The sequence below is a fragment of the Venturia canescens genome, chromosome 5, assembly GCF_019457755.1.
Source record: "Venturia canescens isolate UGA chromosome 5, ASM1945775v1, whole genome shotgun sequence".
Taxonomy (NCBI): domain Eukaryota; kingdom Metazoa; phylum Arthropoda; class Insecta; order Hymenoptera; family Ichneumonidae; genus Venturia; species Venturia canescens.
In genome coordinates, this window is record NC_057425.1 from 3,556,789 (window position 1) to 3,580,166 (window position 23,378).

General features: G+C 41.8%; 1 protein-coding gene across 6 annotated transcripts in view; it reads left to right on the forward strand.

Annotated features, from left to right (window-relative positions):
• Positions 1-22,481, forward strand: part of bsk (mitogen-activated protein kinase dJNK) — a 107,296-nt gene extending 84,815 nt beyond the window's left edge. For 5 of the 6 annotated variants that reach the window (XM_043419898.1, XM_043419899.1, XM_043419901.1 and 2 more), the window contains 7 exons: positions 7,750-7,817; positions 13,691-14,085; positions 14,284-14,413; positions 14,576-14,773; positions 15,027-15,450; positions 15,600-15,724; positions 15,925-22,481. In XM_043419898.1, the coding sequence (XP_043275833.1) occupies positions 13,946-14,085; positions 14,284-14,413; positions 14,576-14,773; positions 15,027-15,450; positions 15,600-15,724; positions 15,925-16,077 (1,170 nt within the window). In that variant the 5' untranslated portion in view covers positions 7,750-7,817; positions 13,691-13,945 and the 3' untranslated portion in view covers positions 16,078-22,481. The remainder of the gene's footprint in view (positions 1-7,749; positions 7,818-13,690; positions 14,086-14,283; positions 14,414-14,575; positions 14,774-15,026; positions 15,451-15,599; positions 15,725-15,924) is intronic. The other variant, XM_043419903.1, reaches the window with a different exon arrangement.
• The last annotated feature ends 897 nt before the right edge of the window (positions 22,482-23,378 follow it).

A 23,378-nucleotide genomic window follows, 5' to 3' on the forward strand; every position in this document is an offset into this window, starting at 1 on the left:
TTTTCAGAGTGCCACTCCAAAGGAAGTTTTTCCTTCATTCATTCTGGTTGCTTCGCAGCCTCAAGATGAAGCATTGCTTATTCACGTTGATCGAGCAATCGAGTTCTTCGACGCTCCGACTTTGAATTGAAGTAAAAAACCAATCCTCCGACCCCCCCCCCCCCCCGAACAGATCACCGTGACGTCGAAAAAAAATGTTTCCGTGGATTTTCAAATTGAATGATATACATTCGGTGCTCTCGGACATAGACAGAAAGACACGAAGATTGAGTCTGCAGAGATGATACGCGTATGCGCCAACCTTTCGGATGAGGAACGCGAAAGCTTGCACTATCCTCTCGTTAAGCCCTGCCGATGCTCGCTGCATGCTTGTGCATACCTCGACTCGGCATCTACATAGCACACCGGGGGCTAATTGCACTTAGCCCATAATCTATTAGAGCCGCGCGCGTGCCGAGTGCCAGAGCTGAAGGAGCAAGAGAGAGAGAACGAGCGAGAGCAGGCAGAGTGAAAAGTGAAAGTGGGAGGGGGAAGCTGGGGCATCTCACTATGAAAAGCACGACAGGGGGGCCAGTGCTGGGAGGCTCTTAATCGCACGTCGTAATTAAGAGGACGTGTGGCGTGCGTGCCTTCCACCCTGGTGCTCTCTCGGGAACCTTAGTACTCAACTTCTTCAACACTTTCGCACTCTCGATAGGTATTTCTGGATTAAGCAATTTGTAACGCCGTGTCTGCCCAGTTTTGTCTGGCACTCACCGTGTTACCGCGAGCAGATGAGGGACCGAGGTTCGCCCATTCCTAGGTTTCTACTTTCATAAGTCACTGGATTACCCGACTCGACTTATTTTTCGGAAGCTCCGAAGATCCTCGAATTCATACTTATTTGAATGCAGGAGTTCAGTTTGGACTTTCCAATCGAATTCAATCGGTTCGAGGTAATCGCGATCGTCTGGGGATCTTTTAGTCGCTGTCGAGCGCTCATAGATTCGAGGTTTTCTGCGATTTCGCTCTTCCATCGCTAAAAAACAATGCTGCACTTGGTGAAAATAAGAATCAATGGCAGGCGCTTGTAACGGTAAAACAATTAAGGAGAAATATCGAGCGAAAATGTTGAAGGGGTGATTAAGGTACTTCGAGAATGGGAGGAGAGGAGAACACAGCGATTTGAGTAACGAGGAAAGCTCCGCGAGCTGTCAAGCCGACTGGCTCATTTTCTTGGGACGTCGTGGTGCATTCATTTTCGGCCAATTAGCGGCATTCCTTGGGAGACCCAAGAAAATAAGCGAGTTTAGCATAGACGATGAAAAGTCAGCGTGGCTCTCGAGAATCGTCGCCCCGTCGAACCGACAACTATATCGTTGCATAACGCCGGCTGCTCAAACGGAAAATTGAAGCGCGCTCGAGGAGAGAAACCCAACGAAAATAAGGAACCTCGCGCAAGGCACGTGGGACACATTGCTCTCGGCAAAATAATCTCTAGCCCCGCCACCTAAATCTTTCTGGAGAGCCGAGCCAATAAAAACAATTGTTTAGCTTGGATAACTCAAAGTCCCTCGTCATATTTTAAGCTTCGTTATCTTTACCACAGCGTCCTCCGGTCTGGCCAATTAGAGGGAGATGAACGAGCACGCATCGAGGAGGATCGAAAACGCTCGAATTTCATCGGTTCCCATCCGTTTTGTGGTGCGCGAGCGCCGCGCGATGATTGTTAACTTTTTTATCAACCGGCAATAATTTCCTTGGGCTAGAAATTCCGTATTTTTGACCGAGCAAAAATGATGATTGAACTGGAAAATAAAGTGGTCGAGACGCTTCGTCGTATTTTTTTATTCTCCCCAATCCAGTTTGAATAACATGCGCGCTCATTGTGGGGCTCGTCAAAAAATAGTACGAATGCGAATGTCTCCATTGGCGAGGATTATACTCGAGGTCGAGACTCGATAAATTTGAATTGCACCGCGCGCGAGAACGTACCCGACTTTCTTTCTATTTTGTTCTTTCACACTGGCCTCTCTCGCTCCTTCGTTTTTTCACTCTCCCTCATTTCCTCTCAGACGACCCGGAATGACATCGTGGGTTTTATAAATAGAGCCGAAGAACCGTCACTGCTCTATCTCACAGCGCTTCTGACATCTTCTCTTATTTTAAGCATATACATGCATACGCGCGGAGCGTGTTTCCTCCTCGCGTGCACCGACCGTAAGTCAGGGATACACGGAATAAAAGAACGAGACGCGTCCGTGACATTTTTCGAATTCGCCAAATTCCGGACACCAATCTCAGCCTCCCAGACGATGTTGAAAGACGATGTTGAAAGTGTTGTTTTACCGAGAGGGCGTCTATACGCTCGCGGATCATTAGACCGGAGTATCGAGAAGCTTTCATTCGTGGCATAGGGACTTGTGTCCATTGATAATATCAATGGATAGAAAATTCATTCGGAGACTGCCGATTGCTTTTCGAGAAAAACATTTTTTCCGGTGAATTGAGGCAGTTCATCTGGCAATCGAATTAAGAAAGAGATTTCGATAAAAAAATTCGAGTACAGCAATGAATAATAGAAAAATGTTCTGTCAAAATTTTAAGGCCCGAGGATACTTTGTTCGTGAGAAAAAAATTAAAACAATTAAAAAAATTATAAAGTTCGCGATCAATGATTTTTTTTGTTGAAAAATAGTGATTATTGGGAGGTTAACCAATATGTTACTTTCATGATGGCAACGTTGCAACCCCGCGCTTTTTCAAACCGGAAACTACGTTTTCCGATCGACGCAACTCACGCTAGGGACTTCCAATAAAATATTAAGGACGGGTGAGGAAATATTGACGTAATTAACCCTTAATAGTCACACGGGGTATATTGGACCCCAGCCGTTTTTCGACCGACGATACCAAATAGAAATTTCGAGAAAATGGGACTTGTGGTGCCTTCGGTCGATAGTTCGGACCTTTGAGAAGAGAGCCTCATCGTTATTATTTGAAAGGGCCCGTTAGTTTAGTTTTGGCAGCGTGACAAATTTATCTATAATACTACCTGAAAGCGTGATTTCTCAAGTTTATAGAACGAGTTGATTTTTTTTTTTAAATTGGTGTTATTGTTTTATTAAATTCGAATAGAATAAAATCGTTATGGTCGTTTCTTAAAGGTTCAAATACATTGCAGTAATTTTATATTATTTTTTTTTTACAGTTTTTCAATTATTTATCGTCCCCCAAAGTGAGTGGGGTACTTTGGACCCCGTGTGACTATTACGTCAGAAACTTGACGTATGTCTAGTAAGGGTTAATAAAAATTTGTTTTTTTTAGATATTTCTGCGATGTTTTAATTGTGTCCAATGTTTGAACACTGAATGTGAAACGAAGGCGCGTGAAAAATTCTGTCAATAACAGCTGTGTTGACAGTACAGGTTACGAGGTCGTTGCCAAACTCACTGGACCGAGTCTACGCTCGTCGCAACAATTTTTCTTTTGACTAACTCGGTACCAGATGAACTTCCTAAATAAATATGCTCCAAGAGAGCTCCAATTTTTCGATCATTCCGACAAATGCTGACGCTGTTTCATTTTATCGGACAGTTCGAAGCTGCCGACAGGCAAAAATATCCATGGGATTGACCGCTTTTTTTGCTGGACTCGACGCAAGTTCATGTCTGCCAGATGCTCCGGGTCAAGTAGAAATTTTGTTTCCCACTTTTCCTCCATCTCATATATCCGACAGAGTAAAAATCTCCGTTTCTCTTCTTCCTCTTTTTCCCTCGAAAGACGTATATAGTTTCTTCGGCTCTGTTCGTAGCTCGATCCTTTATTCCTCTTTACATTCTGCTTAAGATCCACTTTCGTAAGGTTTTTCTCTCGCCAGCTTCGCGGGCACAAGTGTGTCTGATCGTATTATGGATTTTCTACTCTCCGGACACTCGGAAAGTTCTGCCAATCTCTGAAGAGACTGGAGACACGAGTATTCCCGGTATGCAGTCGCTATATGCACTTCCGGTTGAATTTTGCTGGCTGCATATATTTTGACCGAATGACTTTTGACGTACATTCATCTACCGGGGGTCCCGCAAGTGGGAATCGCCATTTCCGGATTTCTGAGAACGATCCTTCGCTCTTTTTCTACCAGCGAACTCGCGAACCCCCTGAAAGCGCCCTCGGGAGCCAGGACACCCCGTAGATGATTCGAGCACTCATGAAAGTCAAACGATATCACGGACACTTATATACGCACCCGTACAGCCATGCATAAATGTACAAAAACGTTTCTCTCTCATGAGCGCTCGAATTCTCGAGTCGGCGGTGCTCCCGTGGGACACCTGTCGTCTTGAGCGCCATACTCGCGAGAACTTTTAACAAATTGCCACTCTTCCCCAGTCGTTTGACGACGTACTGCTACTGCCGCTCTTATTCGTCGCTCTCTTTCTCTCTCTCTCCCCCTCGCAGCGGCCTCTCAACGTTCAGCGCGTCTCGACGTTCCTGCAACGAGTTAACGTTGACGAATCGTTGCGATTTGCGAAATTCCCGTTGCCAGTCGGTCCTGCTGCTGCTCGAGGCTGCAACGGTCACGACGAGTTGACGAATCGTCGCGAATTCGTATCGAATCTCTTTCCCCACGCGCACTCCTGCGTCCGCATGCATACTTACAGAGCAACGAATTCGTCGACGTCGAGCGGAGAGCCTCTCCGACTACTTTGCACCGAATTAATAATCGACCAACACACGCTCGTGTACGCGCGCGCACCGGAGATAGAACACACGCGCTAACCTCACTAATTGGCGAGACGCGAACGCCAAAATATTCCTCGTGTTTCTCCCTCCTTTTTATCTTTACTCGACACTCAAACTCTCTGTCCCCATTACTAATTGTATCTTACGCTTAATTGCTTTACAAACTGCACAAGGAGAAAGGAGGATGCGCGTCTACGATCTTCCCACCAGATTTATTCTCCTCCAAATTCCAAACTTCGCTCGATTTGCTGATCGAACATTTTTTTTATTTCATCATTCACTCAATTATTGGTGATTTACTTTTGCTTGATAGCCGATCCGAACACGGAGAAAAAATTCCAGTAAAAATAATATCGCAATGTTTATTAATTATTACGAACACTCATATATATAGTCATTTTTTGGGAAGCGAGAACTCTCGATGAAAATTCACGTGTCATGTCGAAATAAAAACGCAAGCACGAATGAAATTCTTCTATGTTTCATAGTAAATTTTTCAACATTTCGGCGGATCGGCGATACTTGTACTCTCGAGCTCTTGGAATTTTACTATGCTCAACTGTAAAATAAGCAATTCAGAAATCTGAATTTGGAAACGGCACGAAAATTACAATGTTTCTGATAAAAAAACTCCAAAATCGGCGATATAGAAGCCTCGCACTGTGGCAATATAGCAATTCTCACTATTTTTTTCTCTCCATGAATAAATTCTGATTCAGCTCAACCTGCGTTGATATTATTTAACGTTGAAAGTTGTTTACTCGCCTTACGGTGCCGTCGCTATTCGACTCGGGAGCCTTCTAGTCCCCCTGTCGTTGCTGTTAACACGAAGCGCTCGCAGCGGTCCCACTTCCCTCTCCCCAACTCTGGCATAGCAGTGATAAGGAGTCATGGCTCAGGTGAATCAGCGCGGGGTGAGTGCTTGGAAGGAGCAGAAAGAAATGTTCGGCGACGAATGAGGAACTCGAGGAGACCTCGTCAACCAGTTTATTGGTCCTCAAACATTGCCATTTTTGTCATCGTCCTAAAAAAATGATTTTTGTATTTGCACTGATTTTGCTCGCCCTTTCAACGTCGTTTTGATAATTCCCTCGTCCACGAACGAGAAGTGTTTCGTCGTTGCTCGATTTTTTAAAACGTGGAGGATAAAACTGGTGGTCGTTGCCACAGAATCATCCGCAACCGCCGCTATCATTGGGCCAGGGCGTAACGTGTCGCGAAATGCGTAATTAGTCATTGCAGCGTGTTATTGATGGAGCGTGATAACGTCAGCCATGAATTTAATTTCCTCGAATTTGTCGAGTACCTCGATATTAATCGAAGGGGGCTCCGTGTTGTAATTAGCGAGATTAATGTTTCGGGATGACCGCGGAGTTTTCGAGCGCGTTCGACGCGGACTGAAAAGCTGGAGCATAAAAACGAGGATGATAAGAAAATAAATAATCGTTATGATCGCAGGGAGAATTGGCGTTTTTAACGAAAATCGTCGAGCACGCGAGGACGCTGGTTCGTGACGCGGACAAGCGTTCTGCGAATATTCCTATCCGACGTTTCAACGCCAATTACCGAGATGATTTATTCACGGGTGAAACGACAGATGTGACCCTTTTGCTCGGAGCCTCCTCCATCATCGTTGGTCTTCACGTCACTCAAAATTGTCGTCTCGGTCTATTTCAATTTATTCATCCTTTTTTCTCCTTGTACTTTCATGCATTTTTTTCACTAGTCCAATGATTAATTCGATTGACTGGAGCATGCGGAAATCCGATAAAATTATCGGCGATTCTTTTCCTCGTTAAAAAGATCTTCGAGCTCGCGCTCTGAAATATAAATTTTCAATAGCTCCGCTGGCTCGCGCATCCTTTCACTGAATTCCTATATTTTTATCGCGAACGAAAATAGTTAATTCATGGCAATAAATATTGATAAAACCCAGGAAGGCAAAAGCTTCGGCTCGGGATCGAGCACTCAGCTCACTCCTGCTCTCGCTGAGTGCCCCGGACGAGCACACCGCTATCATCCACTGTTAACGAACCCTTTGACCATCGGAGGGAAATCGCTTTCCTGTTCTCGAGCGAAGAGAGCGAACTAATTCGATTTCTCTTGACCGGCTCGCACCTTGAAACGAAATTTCAGGGTACGTCAATCGTGATCGTCGAACTTGCGCACGAAAATTGAAGGAAATAGCGAGTGCATATTATTGATTCCGGACGTTCGATAAAACTTGATCGAAATTTTCGTTTTTATGGAATTCATATATGTGACGCATCCGAGTGAATTTTCGTTCGCGTTTTATTAACGAGAACAGCGATGTTCGTTACGGAATTTTGGTCGATCATTTTGGCTACCAAAGTTTTCGGATTCTTGCTGTTTCGACGGCACACTCGAGACCCTTGAGTCCCGGTGAATAAGCAAATGAATAAGGTAGAAGGAAAGAAGGAAAAACAGTAAATTAGGTGAGAAGCTAGAAGACTTTCTGAAGTTTGCCGGCCGCTTTCAAAGTCAGCTTACTACTGCTCTCGATAAAAGATTAAAAGTTTCTGGATCCCCGCATTTTTCGTCTTCCTCCTTCTATGGCTGGAGCAGCTTCCTGCCCGGGCTTCCTCCACGAAGATTGCTCTTTCTCCAGCATCGTTTTATTTCCCCCTCGCGAAACTTGCTCGTGTAAATCCTTTCGCGAAGTATCAAAGCCACGTAAACGCGGGCGAGTGTTCTTGACACACGGCTGCGAAAATAATGGGAGAAACGCACACACAAATCGAACAATTACTGGAGTGGGCGAGCGACGACTCCGAAGCTCTAGCAATATCGTAGCGTTTCGATTAAGTTTTTTCTCTTCCTCGCAAGGAAGCGAGGAATTAAAGTTTTTAAATGGCTTCGAAGTATCGCGTCCCCGTCGGTTTTCGTCGCTAACCAAGAACGTCCCTGGATCGAAACGCCTGAAAATTCGCGACTTTTTCATTATATTCGATCGATTCGTAAGGGCTCACAGTCTAATGCCGTTTTCTTCTTTTTTGTGATTACAGATTCGTTCGGTTCTACTACAATCCGTAGAGTAAATTGAGCAACCGACAAAAATGGCAAACGGTTTATGGTACGTATTCGCAGTTGTGTTTCCATATCTTCAAACCCAAACGAAAAATTCTTCGTTCATGGTAAAAGCCATCTTTCGAGTAGCTGTTTGAGAGGAGGAAAAAGGTTCAACAAGTGCAAACTTCATTTGATATACCTCGGGAGAAATGGAAAGAAAAATATGTGGATTCGAAGGAGAGGGGAAAACGTCTGAGCAAAGAAACACGAGGAACGGGGAGGGGTGGGGGAGACAAGTCTGTCTGACAGAACAACTTAAATCACATGTGATGTCACCGTAACGCCATCAGCATTTTAGAGCCCGTCGAGCGACTCTAATGTTACTGCTCTCCGTGTTTTTTTTTCTCTCCGGGACGTCGTGAGATGCGCCAGGAAAGCAGACGCTGAACGTTTTCGCTTTTGCGAATACACGAGACTCACGAGGGTGGTTGCAATTCTTGCACGCCCACACACTTTCTCGCCCCTTTATTTTCCTCTCTTTCTCTCTCTACGTTTCTCGTTCTTGGTTTATTTTTATGCATTTTCCGTCTCCTCGCACGTCCCACTCTGGCTCCCTCTCGCTCCCCCCCAGTTTGCGTCCATCTTCGTGAATCTACCACTCAATCTTTAGATTTTTTCTCCTTTTTCGTACTCGACGAGAAAGCTCTATATCCCTCGCCGTTTCTTCCTCTCGTATCTCTTCAACTGGCCGCTTCCACGCGTGCATCCAACCCTCTTTTCTCCGTCTGGCTCTTTGAGGAGAAGCGTAAGCGCGAGACGACGAGCGTCATCAATCTTCCTTTCTACTTCCTGTTTTCTCAGGAAGTCGCTTTGACGAAATACTCCGCCGCCGTTTGTTCGCGCATCATTCGACTCCCTGTTTTTCCCCGCTATTAATGAATTCACAATATCCATTTTCTTCCTTCCCTCTGACACTGTTCCGGAGCCCCGATCCGAATTCAATGAGGAGGAAAGCTTTTATCTAGGAAAATTCGTCCGTTTGAGTGTCTTTTTTGAATTCCGATCTTCTCAATGTCCGGGTTGAAAATAAAGTTTCGTTTCGTATCTCGAACGTAACTCGAAAGCGATATTCATTTAATCGGGGAAACTTATTGAGGCCTCTGCGCAACGTTTCCAACGGCCCTCTAATCCGTGTTACATTTTTCGAGCTCAAATTAATTTCTCAATGCGCAGACGACATTGCGTAATGTACGTCGTCGCGATCGTCGTCGTAACGTCAGGTATTCGGCTGCTTGAGCAAAATATATAACGACGAGCGAAACGACAAACGAGAACGAAAAAGGTGGTTGGCCCGCGTGAATAGGAAGAGCAGGGAAAAACGAGGAATGAGAATAAGAAGAAACGTCGCGGAGGCAAGTTGTCTGCACGACGACTATAAATAATCGGGGGAATCCCAAGGTGGTGCCAGCCAAAGAGCCGCTGGCTCCTTTCCCTGCTCGATCTCTGCTCCACCTTTTCGCGAATCTTCTCGCGCCACGCGTGAATCTCTGCATTCTTCGACTCCTGCGTATATATCACGTAACACTCGGAGAACTGAGAAAAAAACTTGACATTCGACACATACACAAATTTTTACTCCGAATATCCGGCTCTGTCACGACCTCGACGTGCCAAAATATCGCACGATCCGTTTCTCCACGAGATAAAGAAAAAACACGAAAATTTAAAACCCATGCGAGACCGTCTGTCGCCGGACAACGTTTCGGATTCGATCCCCGGGGTTCCGACTACACCCGTCCGTCACTTCGACCGCTGCCCGTTTCCCCGGCTGCGTGGTCGCTTTTACCCATTTTCATTCAGAATACATCATATGGAATCACGCCTCCGCGAACGTTTGAAATTCAGATACGAAAAGCCCAATATTTCATCCAGCTTTTCCACGAACAATTAATATTGAGAGGCTTGCAAAGTTTAATGACGTGGATTTTCCGCCAATTCGTTACGAAACATGACGTGGAAATTGGTTCTGAACGTTCCAGCTTGACACTCACTGCAAATGACGGTAAAATTTATTCCTGGCGTAAAATCGCTACGAAAATTATTCAAAATTCGATTTTTCAAGTGCCCCAAATTATTTGGCGCTATTTCAAGCCAGGATCACGTCAACTTTTCTGATGCTTTATACGAAGAATCAATCCTCCCCGTTGTAATTTGATTCTGACCAGCAGCAATAATGGTGACTCGGCTTGCCCCTGAATTTATTGACATACAGACAGCAAAATTTGATTGCATGTTCCATCACGATAATTTACTTTCAACGAACTGTAATAATTACTTTCGTAATCCATTTTCAACGAACAGCAATAATTACCTGTTCCCCCACCAATTTCTACCGTGAAAAACAATCGAAATTGCTTGCAAACCGAAAGATCATTCGTTTTTCATTATACGTTCATAGACAGCTTGTTTTTGTGAATGCTGCTGCGGATAAATCATTGTTCAACAATAATGAGCACATTTTCATCTATATTTCGTTTCCATTTTCATGATTGTTTTCAGAGAACAAAAACACTGACGTCGTGCGTTTTAATCTCATTTCCAAAGCGATCTCGAACATGATTTAAAAAAGTGATTTTTCATCTTTTACAACAACGAAGAAAAACACTTGCATATTTTCTCATTTTCCCTCACTCCATTGGCTCATCATTATTCCTACGGAATTGAAACAGGAATTGGGACCTGCGTATAGAGTTGGCTGGAATTCCGCAGGCTCGAAATAGCGAAATATCGGAGTGGCACGTGGAAAAATGTCTCGAGTTCTTGATAACGGTATTTGAGAAAGTGACGCAGTGACGGCACAGAGGCATAAATTTCATCGAGTTTTTATTCGTAAAACAATGAATAAAATTGACACGATTTCGAGGTTGCCACAGCGCGTATAAAAAATGTCTCCACCTCAAAAAGTCCATTGGAATTCCGTCTTCCTCGATTAAAAAATCGCGATGACAGTAGAAAGATGAAAAACTTTGGCAGGCGATAGAGAAGGCACATTGAAATTATGAAAAAAGAAAAAAAGTGCTCGTGGATGGCACAAACGATGCTTGTTCACGGTGAATAGTGTCGATCCGACAATTCGGTGTCTGTCGTTCCAACACTGAAAACAACCTTCGAGGACATTCACCTTATCGATCGCGGGGCTCGTTCTCTGCATGCGAAGTCCAAAGGAAGAAAGAGAGGCGCGCGGGGGCGGAGACTTTTCTCTGCTCCAACGTTGGTATTCTTTGCCTCGTTCTCGCGACTACATCGGGAGCAGTGGGAAAAAGAGGACGAGGGAAAAAGCCAACGAAATGAATAGAGTTTTATATAGCGGATGTCGCGGAGCTCGTCCGAGTGCGCGGAGAGCTTTAATCCTATTTTTCTTGAGGGAAGACTCTTTCGTATAATAAATAAATTGATTGTAAAAAGCTGGGTAATTAGGTTCGATGAGCCCCGCCGTGGAGCTTCTGCTCGACTGTGCAGCGAGCAAAAGCCAGCTCGCTTGCCATTTTCGAGCGATAAATTATTCAGCAAATATGCCGAATCGCGGAGCAAAATCGATGGGAAGTTGGCTTCTAGATTTTCGCGAGTCTTCGACTCCGGTTCTGAGACACTCGGTGTATAATGCAGACTACGAAGGTGTACGAACGTGTACAAATATATATAAGCAGAGGTAACGCGGGCTGACCTAGATTGCCTCGAGCTAGCATCCCCTCTGTCGAACCCCCTTTCGTTGTAGTTACCTTTAACGATTTACAGCTGCTCCACCCGAGCCGTACCTCGCTCGACTTCGTAGTTGAGTAACTGAGCAAGCGAGCGCGAGTACTTCGGGCCCTCCTCTCCTGCTTATCGAAACTCTAGCTTTTCAACTCAAACACTTGGTGTCATATATATGTTGGTATAAATATACATGGACACGTACAGCTACAAACAAAAACGAACGCACCCTCTACAAATTAACATCTTAAAAGCCCGAAGGGTCACGTCTCGTCGTGAAACTATAGTCGATGTGCATGAAACTTTGCTCGAGCGAGCGAAGCTGCGGGCAAGATATCTCAGTTTCGCTACGAGCTGGAACAGCCTCTTGAAAAATTCATCAAACTATTCCAGCGAGAATGCTCGAGTCTGCGGAGCAGATTACACTTATTCGTTTCGTTTCTCACGAGCGAGCGAGCGAGCGAGCTAGCGCGAGGGTTTCATGAAATGTGGATAAAATGAGCAACGGATTCGTCCCATTTGTTCAGGCATGCAAACCGCTCGGATTTTTTGTCGTTTAAGGCCTTATATACGCACTTGCAACCAGCGAAAAAACGTCATTTTCGTGATTTTTTTCGACAAGAAAATAAATGTTTATTAAAAAGCTCTGAATGACGTTCATTAATACATATGTTTACGTACTCGTACAATTCTTTCCTCGAAAAAATTTCTCAAAATTACGCAACTCCACCAGTATTTCAGTATAGCATCTTTTTTTGAGGATCAATTATTGCGGTGGACACGATAACTAAGAAACTATTAATCCGACCCACACCAAATTTATATAATTTATTATGACGATAGCTTGGGCCTGGACGAAGGATTCGTAAAAATTTCGATTAAAAAAAATGGCGACAGTTTTATCAACAAATTCATTTATTCAGCAAAGGTATTTTTCAAAAAAGCTGCGAATCTAGTGCTCCGATACCTTTATGAAACTTCGTGAGAATATTCTTCAGACATTGTACTCGAAGAATATATCTAATAGAAAAGTTTTCAATTTTTCCCCCCGTCACAAGTGTATATAAGGCCTTAATATCTCTGCACGAGCGTTCGTGAGATAGAGAGTTCAAAAGTTCTTGCTGATAAACATTTTCCTGGGGCGAATACAAAATGCATATCCGGCCTGGTGTGTTATTGAGATGGTTCGACGATACGCAGACCCGTTAATGCTCGTGTCTGCATCATTTATGGGTAAAAGCACCCCGAGGACGTGTGCAGGAACGTCCTAACACAGAACGCGAGACACCGGGAGAGCGTCCGCACTCCCCATTCTAGCGCAGCACTATAATCGATTAATTCTCTCGTCGATAATTGCAATAAATGTCTGATTTTGTCTCCACCAACAGTACGCACCAAGCCAGCGGTACATGTATCCTATATTCAACGTCGAAAACGATGCTTGTGATGCTTATTGCGAGAGTATGCCAACATAATTACCATTCGCCCCTCCAGGCCCATTAAACCATAGAGCACGTATCGCCAGATTCTCCTCTTCACAGATACTCTCGATCCATTTGCAGCGATCTAGAGTGACGCTCCAATTTCCATAAAGAGAATCTCCCACACCCCCGCCCCTTTATGTGTGTTTATATTTACATAAATATATATAGAGATTTGTCCTCGTGTATGCGCTCGAGATCTATTGAATTCTCATCGACTTGCATTAAGCGAGAAAGTGGTGTGCGTTGACAATCGAATCTCGTTGACGTTCATTTGGTAATCGCCAGGGGCTAGTGGTAGAGAGTTCGGCCATCAAGAGCGATGGACCGAAACGATTTAATTGTGCCTAAGATCACTCATTGGCTTTGAACTCTCTGATGATGCGTTTTTTTTTTTCAATTATTTTCTCAATTATCCTGCACCTGATTTTGAGCACACTTTGATGTTTGCATTATTTTCAATCGTCATCATAGCCGTTCTGACGTATCGATGGCTCGATTTTTCTGTTCATTTTCTTGGTGATAAAAGAACCTTTTTTTTTCTTTTGAAAACTTTACGTGGTTTGAACGGGCTTTGACAAAAGTTCGATGGAAATTGAATATGCATTTTTGGGTAAAACTGGTTTTTATCAGCATTAAAAATAGTGCGTGAAAAATCGAATGAGAAAAATCATAAAAAAATGGATTTTTTTTTCTGTTACAGACGAATCCGATTGTTAGACCAATGAATAAGGTCTCGTAAGCGAAAGTTAACGAGAGACTCAAATTTCGTCGGGAGAAAGGAAACGAAAGGATCTGTTCTCGTTGGAGTTGTCGTCGTTGTTTTGCACGGAAAAGCAACAATAACAACAAGCACGCCCTCATCAAAGTGGCTAAGAGCGTAAGTCCTCGTCGAGTGCACCAGGAGTGCTCCGGTGTCGAGATACAGGTGAAGGAGAGGCGAGATTCACCGAGGCGCATGCCTTATCTGTGGCCTGACATGACAACCCGGCTATTCGCCATGTTTTACACGGTCGAGGTCGGAGACACCAAGTTCACTATTCTCAAGCGTTACCAGAATCTCAAGCCGATTGGCTCGGGGGCGCAGGGAATCGTCTGGTGAGTCTCTCATTCACGATACTTCTAGTGAAATGAATTTCACCCTGAAAGCTGATTGAAAATTCGATCCACTCACACGGAAATGTATAAAAATTTCGATTTTCAGCAGCCAAAAAGTGCTTTTTTCGTGAAATTTGTTTGGAATTTTTGAAATTATTCTTTCCCGATTCTCCTCAATGTTTCTATCTCATTTTTCAGCGCTGCATACGACACCGTAACGGCACAAAATGTCGCAATTAAAAAGCTCTCGAGACCTTTTCAAAATGTTACACACGCCAAGAGAGCTTACCGAGAGTTCAAGCTGATGAAGCTTGTCAATCACAAGAATGTGAGCACGTTTTCATACCTTAACGTCACTTTACTTTCCGAGTATCAATAAGCATGCGAAAAAACTCTGATTTTTTAACTCGAAAAAATAAAAAAACAAAAAACAAATTAATTCAAATAATAAAAAGGTATTTCAGCTTTGAAATATTCTTGTCTTTTCCAGATAATCGGTCTTTTGAATGCGTTCACTCCACAACGCTCGCTGGACGAGTTTCAAGATGTTTATCTGGTTATGGAGTTGATGGACGCCAATCTGTGCCAAGTTATCCAGATGGATCTCGATCACGAACGCATGTCTTATCTCCTCTATCAGATGCTCTGCGGCATCAAGCATTTACACTCGGCTGGAATAATCCACAGGGTTTGTCACATTTTCATTCGTTTAGATGTATTCTTATAAATAAGAAATTTTTCAAAAATCATTCGTCAATTAATTCACACTCGTTGAGACAAGAACAAAAATCTGACAATTCAAACTAATTTGAACCCAAAACGAGACGATGCGAACTCGGAATTTGATATAAAATGTAACGAGTCAAATCTTAATTTCAAATTGGAAAGAAGCAGCAGAATCATTCGAATTAAAATAAAATTGACCAATTTGTTTTGTACAGGATTTGAAACCGAGCAACATTGTCGTAAAGAGCGACTGCACCCTCAAGATTCTGGATTTCGGTTTGGCGAGAACCGCAGGAACGACGTTTATGATGACACCTTACGTCGTGACGCGGTATTATCGAGCGCCAGAAGTGATTCTGGGCATGGGGTACAAGGAGAACGTTGATATATGGTCGGTCGGCTGTATAATGGGGGAAATGATAAGAGGCGGCGTTCTTTTTCCTGGCACTGATCACATCGATCAGTGGAACAAAATAATCGAGCAGCTTGGTACGCCCGCGCAAGAATTTATGCAACGACTTCAACCGACAGTGAGAAATTACGTCGAGAACAGGCCACGGTATCCTGGCTATCCGTTCGAAAGGCTATTCCCCGATATATTATTTCCCACGGATTCCTCGGAACACAATAGACTGAAAGGTGACTTGAAATTTAGCCACAGGATGCATCTCCTCATCGTTCTTGCGATGTTTTCTATTTAGTTGCGAAAAAAATGATACGAAAAAGTTGAGCGTAGGAGCGATATTTCCGCTTGACATTAATTTTAAAATCTGTTTCATGTCATGAAGCGAGCCAAGCCAGAGATTTGCTGTCGCGAATGCTCGTTATCGATCCGGAACGGCGTATTTCCGTGGACGACGCTTTACTGCACAATTACATAAATGTCTGGTACGACGAGGGAGAGGTCAATGCTGTAAGGATATTATTATATACATATTTGAAAACACACAACCGGCAAATCTCAATGGAACGATGAAACATTGTCGCAACGTTGAATGTCCTAAATTTTATTGACGAAATATAATTCACAGATTTTCGTGAATAATTTAAAAAAGTACTTTGAGAATAGAATTATAAGTGGTGGTAAAAAAAGTGATTTTTCGTGTTGAACAGCCGGCACCAGGTCCTTACGATCATAGCGTAGACGAGAGAGAACACACGGTCGATCAATGGAAGGAATTGATCTACCAGGAAGTGATGGAGTATGAGACAAGTCACAACCCAGCGACCTCGGCTCAACCCTCGGAAAGTGCAGGCTCACGGTAGACGGAAGGAAATTCGTGTTTACTCGCTGACACGTCGTCGAACGCGAAGAACTCACCGGAACGATGAGAATTATTCGCAATAACGAGTTTCAAGATCGTCGAAATATCGTACGATCAATAAACCAATTACAAATGAGACGAAATAAAATAAAATTCGGTAGAGATAATTTGCCGATATTTGGCACCTCGAGTTGTATCGTGGTGTCAATACGACGAGGAATAAACAAACAAAAAACGGAAAAGGTACGAAGTTGAGTGCGCGCCGATCCTCTTCTCCGTTTCTTGTTCGATTGGCGGAATTTTTCGGGGGCAATTATACACGAAACACACACACACACACACACACACACACACACACATATATATACACTTTAATAAAATGCAAAAAAAGAAAATGAAATAAGTATAAACATCGCCGCGAGCGCAAGACAAAAACGTCGAAATTGAAAATGAGAACGTGCGATTTTCGCAACGATGTTAAGAGACAGAGATTAATCCATGCGGGACACTATCTTCTAGGCTAATCATTCAGAGTGTACCAATGCAAGGTATACGATATTTTGATAATAGATAATTATTCCTTCCCCGAGGGAATGACAATAGCAACGTAACCTACTATCTTTCGTATGGCAGGAAGGAAGCCCAATAAATAATGGATTGAGATTCGGAATGCAACAGATTCGTCCGTTTGAAAGGAAAGTCACAGAGGAATGAGATTTGAGGAATGAAATAGGCACTCGCATGCAAAAAACAATAAGCTTAACGACGAAACAAATTTTCATAACGCTAGGGAATCAGGCTCGAGATTTCAGAGTGCGAAATAAAAGAGAACAAGAGATCAAGATAGTGAAAAACGGTATCGAGCGAGACACGACTGGATAATATTATGTCGAAATCTCACAGTTTACAGAATTTCAGAGATAAACTTGTGAGATGTGAGTGGGCGAATAAATGTGTGTGTATGGCGCGTTTCAGATAATCCTGAAGATCAAACCTGCAATAGACGTCTCGTGAGTTGTCACGTCGCCGTTCATAGCTGTACAATTTTTTACTCCTTACTTGGGGACGAAGCGTGTGCGACAAAAGTAAGAAATCAATATGAAAAATAAGAACGATAATCGGGCGAAACGACGAATATCACATTCCCGCGGGCGTTGAAATACACAAAATGAGTGTCGGTGAATGCTGTTGTTGGTTTTTGTCCTTTTATTATTATCATTGATATTGAAATTTTATTCGATTTACCCTCCCGCCTCGAGAGAGTATTTTCCTCCAAACACGATAAATGTGAAGAGCAAAAGTGCGTGGGCGAGTGAGTGACACGAAACATAAAACTGATCAGTGTCCTCGTTAGAAATGTGAAAATTCTTCATTTTTGTACATCCCAAAACAAACGAGACGGAGGGAGTGAGAGGAAAAACCCGCACGAATCATAGGCCCGAGTACGAGAATAGGGGAAAAAGGAAAAAAAGTGATTTTCCGAAGCCCGGATCGTGAGATCTTGGATCAGGCGAGAATTATTGGAGTCGATTGAATCTGGCGAACGGATTGGAAACATGAATTATTGTATTTATTACGAACTACTTGGAGGAGAGACAAAGAGAGAGCGAGTAAGAAAAAAACCACCAAATAAATTAACGAAACGGCCATTCGCGATGAGCGAAGGAAAATGAAAAATTCAATAATTGTGGAATATGAACGTGGAGTGATTTGTAATTGTAAACGTTGAATTTTTATTTTCCACGATGAATAGTTATGTGAATATATTGCTACAGTCCGATCCAAATAATCAAGCTTTTGTAACACTAATTATAATAAATAATAAAGAAAATAAGTAATTTTAACGATAATTGCTAATATTACGTAATTGTATTGCGCACGATATTTACAATTAGGTATGAAGCAAGGATGCGAACGAGTTTGCTAATCGAGTTGCCGGTGAGAATGAGACGATGCGAGAGTGCTAGAATTAAGATTGCGAGGAGGTATGATGATTTTGTGTGTTCCTTTTATCCTTATTTTTTATTTTTCATTTTCAAAATGTTTAGTCAAAGCGGGGTACGGGCTTGACCAAAAATCTTTGAGAAATTCATTCACGAAGTGGAACATTCGTTATTGCGAAATACGTTTGTACTAAATATTGTAACAAAAAGTACTCGAGAGGGCGAGAGCGAATTCATCGAAATATTTTCGCATTTGAATCAAGGGCGAATGTAACATTTTGCTAACTCAATTATTAAATGAATTAAACCTCGTTTTCACATTTATAATTGACCCATCAGCCGTGCTATTGAGCAAATGAATCTGTTTTCGTCGCTTCAATATTTCGATGGACCGTGTCCGAATCCCCTGAACCTCAGCACCGAGTTAGATGAACGAATGAATTTTCAAACACTCTTATCGCCCAGCCTAAGAAATTCGCAAGTCAAAAGTCAATTATCGCTACTTACTAAAGAATTTCTTTCGAATCTACCTTACAGGGTATAAACGATCGTTGCCGTTTTTTAAGCGCGTTTAATAAACACCATTTTTCCACGTTTGGCGCAGCGATTAAACACAAATCTCAGAAGTTCGTCCAAATTTTTGCTAACCATAATATTCTTTGAGGCGGGGGTCTCTAAGCACATTTCGAATATGCAAAAAAAAAATGGCATTTCTTCTTACAATCCTGTCAAAAAATCAGAATCCCCTTCTCATTATCGAAGGGGTTGTCTTACAGATCGGGAAATTACTTCGAAAAATAATATTCCCCCAGGAATATTGAGCGCGATAATCTCACTCTAAAAATCCTTTAATCAATTGTACGTTTTTTCTCCAAGCGACTGCAAAATAGACCAAGACGATTAGTTTTTATTTTTTTTTTCTTTTGCTCGGAGTCACTCCCCCCTTAAATCGTCGAGCTTTACCAGGGTGCAATTTTCAATAATATCTAATAAAATATTAAAGAGAGGAATAAGAACGAGAATCATTCACGTGGGCGTGATGAGAGCGAGCAGTAAAGAGGAGAGAAATTTTTCGTACGTACGAGCGATCTCCGGGTATAAACCACATCGCGGTTTCCCAAAGATTTTTGGGCTCCGTGCTTGGCGCACGTGGGAGAGAAGAGCGGGGGGGGGGGGGGGGGTGAAGTGATATATCCGAGTAATATTAAAATGCATAAATACAATATATGAAAATATATATATGTATAAATATGACGATGACGATTGAGAGAGTGAAAGGACAAAACAAAAGGAAGAACAAAACGACACACCGCGATAGATAATGTAATATGAGAGAAAGCGAAAGAGAAAGAAGAAAAACGCTCTAGCTGTAAGGATGACGAACTATAATTAATTATTTAACGCGAAAAGAGAGAGAGAGAGAGAGAGGGGGGGGGGGGGGGAGAGAAAAGAATGAGAAAGGTGAAAATAACAAATTGATTAACGATAATTCTCTTATTAGGGCGTTTAGGGGGCAAAAGTTGCGAGACAAAATAGAATTGTAAAGAAGTGAGTTTACCTGTGCTGCGAGCGATACTGACGTAACGTCGAAAGGAGGAAAATAATTGGGGGGAAAAAGTGAGAAAAAAAATGAGAATAAAACCAAAATCAGTGAAAACAAATAAATGAAAAAGAGAAGAAAAAAAAACGAAAAAAATAAATAAACGGTCGTAGTCGGTGAAAATGAAGAAAACAAAAAAACAAAATAATAATGTCCATGTTGCTAATTTAGTGGTGAGGTAGTTTCGCGCGTAGTGACGACGTTTTTATTAGTGACTTACAGTTAGAGATGAGTCGAGGCCCGATTAGTCGAGGACTAATTTGAAAATGAAATAAGAAAATAAAACTTGACAACACACAGATTTAATAAATTAATACAATACGACAAACAGCAACAGCATCAACTACAAAAAGAGTTTGGAAAAAAAAACAAAGAAACACACGTGTAGCTTTTAGAATAACTTAGACTAGATATTTATAGATGATCATTGAGAGCCCGTTCCTTCTCGTTAGAATGTGTGTAGCACCGTTGAGGAAAATTCATTGCGAAGTCCGATACGTCTCATGGCACGGAAGTGAGCACTGTCGACTCGTTCAAAATTTCTTCCAGTTCTTATTAATTCTTTCCCTCTCGTTTTCTTTTTCAATAAAATTCACTATTTCTGTTCGGTATTTTTCATCACGACTGATTATTATGAATCTTTGAGAAAACGATGCAATTTCGATTGACTTTTTGCTTTCAACTCTCCACATAAAGTTTTCTTCTTGAACTCGATTCGATGACTTTTTCATCTAAAACAACGACGTCTCACTTCGTCGGATGCCTTGATGTTAAAGGATTTCTAATACAATGTTACGTTATTCGTTTCTGGTGTCATTTTTTCTGGTTTCACCCTCTGTCACGGCCGCTAAATCGCAGGGTAAATTGTAACCTCGATGAAAGCTCTTGCGAGCCCTTGATTGTACAGTTTTTTCCCATTGTTCAGCTCCGCCGATCGACCACGAAAGGCTGAGGAAGGGCTCCACCTTCGAAAGTAAAAAAGTCCCGATCTCTTGATCCACGTTTGAAAAATCGGCAAAAAGAATTCCTGGGGAAATATGCTGTAAAGAATTTTTCGAGTGAGATAAAGAAAAATGAGTTTTTTCGTGCTCTGTAGATAAAGTTGTGAGAGAAGTGCTATTTTTTAAAGTGGTTCTTCTGCAATGAGTGCACTTCCGGCAATTTTTAACAGTCCCTTGTTTAAGCGTTCGTTCGAAAATGGGAGAATTTTTTCGATAAAGGAGCGTGGGGCCCCTCCCCTTAATCCTGATTTTCATGAATTTCAACGTCTGTACCAATATTTTCTTCTCCTCTCTGTCTCTCTTCATGGCATTTTCTCATTGAGAAAAGTACCGGAAGAAACAAAAGTTCTCCGATCGACGGAGCCATTTTTTCTAGACGAAGCTTCGAGGAGACAAACATTTTGTCACTTGGAGGTAGATGAGGAAAAGGAGGAAGAGAACGAAAGAAAAAAAAACGAAAAATATGAAGAAAAAAAAAACGAAAAACAAAACATAAAAATCAATAATAATAAGCAAGAAAAAATGAAGCGCAGTGTAATCCTAATTTATTATAAATATTACAACATTAATATTAACTGATATATACCTCTTCTGTAAATACGTTTAACGAATAATTATTATGATTATACTCCTTAATGATAGTGAAAATGAAAAGAAAAAAGAAACAAAACGAAGTGATGAAAGGACATAAAGTTTGAATAACATCCATCATTGCGATAAAGGTTTTGAAAGAAAAAAAAAAACAAAACAAAACAAAACAAAACAAAAACAAACGAAGAAGAAAGAGTTGAGGAAAGGAACAAAAGTGCTGATGATTTATTTGTGAATATGAGGGGAGGGGGATTGCGGTGGGAATGCAATTTGGGATACTGACGGTCCTCATGAGCGACTCGACGATACTCCTTTATCGTTGTATTTTCCAAAACGGTATAAATATTATACATAATTTTTATTATATATAAAAAATAGAAGAGAGGGAAGAGAAAGATGGGAAGAATGAAAGATGCAGACGTACGCTAATCTTAAATATCGATCTCGACGGTCGTGAGAGCTCCCTCGTCATCGAAAATGCACGACGATAATAACGAGTAGTCGCGAATCGGAGGCATATTACGAATGATGGAGAATGGAGAAAAATTGGTGATCATCAGCGCGTCGTTCGTGTACTTCGATGAGAGAGAAACGAGCGGTTTTTAATGGCTTTGTGTTCTGTAATATCGATAACGATGATACGATGATGATGATGATGATGATGATGAAGTTAGGACAGAAACTTTAGACGTAGACTGACTAAAGGGGTTCCTAAAATTCAAGATGACGAAAAAGAGTAAATAAATGCTTACCGTTGTATCGTGACAAACGAGACGATATTGTTTTTCTCCGCTACTGTGCAATTAATCTCACATTAAATGTTTCAAATTGAGAGTCCACACTTTTATTTTTATCATAGTGAGGTTATCCCATTAAAGTTATCGGTCCACTCGACCCAGTCATTGGTATCTTTCTCGTGCCATGATACGTCGGTTACGAGGAAGAATAATAAAAAGAAAAATAATGGTGAAAGAATGCGAAAAAGGACGCTCGGATTTCCGTCTATCAGTATCCCTTCCCGATACAATTAGATAAAGAAAAAACAATGAAATAAGAGAAGAAGAAGGAAAAAATAAGAAAAACAAAAAAACGCAGAAATGAAACTGATGAAACTATCGTAATTGTATAATCATTTATGATCGAGAGTTGGGCACAGGTTTCAACCACACACCGCTAGCGTTTAAAACAAACGATCATTATTTATTGGCAACTGAACCAATGCTCAATGACGCTGTTGGTTTAAATTAATAAAGAAAAAGCTGATAACTTTTCTCTTCCCTTCATCGATTCCGTTTCTTCCACACGCCTTTTTTCTTCTGCCTCTACCATTATGCATTGCGTTCAAGTTTTTTTCATTGCTCACTCACATTTTAGATCCTTCAGCAAGATTCTTAGCAACGTCAAACTTATTGAAAAGTGACAAAAACAAGAGAAGCTTGTCTAACCAAAATAATCAGTTTCGAAAGACGAAATCGTTCAACTTCCAACTTTTGTGTACATTTAAATTTCAAGTTTTTTATTTTAAAATAGTACAACTCGGTGCACGTTTTTCCCTCGCAGCTTTCCGTAATTTCGTATGATTTGATTAATTAATCAATAATCTGGCTGTCGTGACAGCTCGTCGCGTCAAGACGCAGAGCTGTCAACGTGGTAGACTTCCCACTTAAATCATGAGTCAAATGTTGTACGAAGAAGAGGAAGATTTTGACTGCATTTTTGAGGAAGAGGAATTTTACTGTCCGCAATCTGAGTGTGACGAAGAAAAGGGTAGAAATGAGCTCAATGTTTTCTGAATCAAATCGAATGATTAACTGTCGATATTTTTTCCACTACTGAAGATGCTGAGTTCGACGATGAAACGAAAGTTTGCAGAGTGTTTGTCGATGGAACCGAAGCTGATTTTAATGCCTGCGAGGACGAAGATTGTCTCCTGGAACGAGTTAGTCACAACAAGTTTCATGATAATTTTTCAGTTTTGATGTTTATTGAGAAATTATTTTCAAGGTTTGGTTGATGAGCAAACCACCGAAAATACCGAAAAGAACGTGCGTGGTACCGGCTCGAAGATTTCAGGTCGAAAGTCGAAAAAACAAAGATTTTTCATCCCTTTGATAATTCTCAATCTCATGACTTGGAATTTCCTAAAATTTCCTCTTTTCCGACGCTT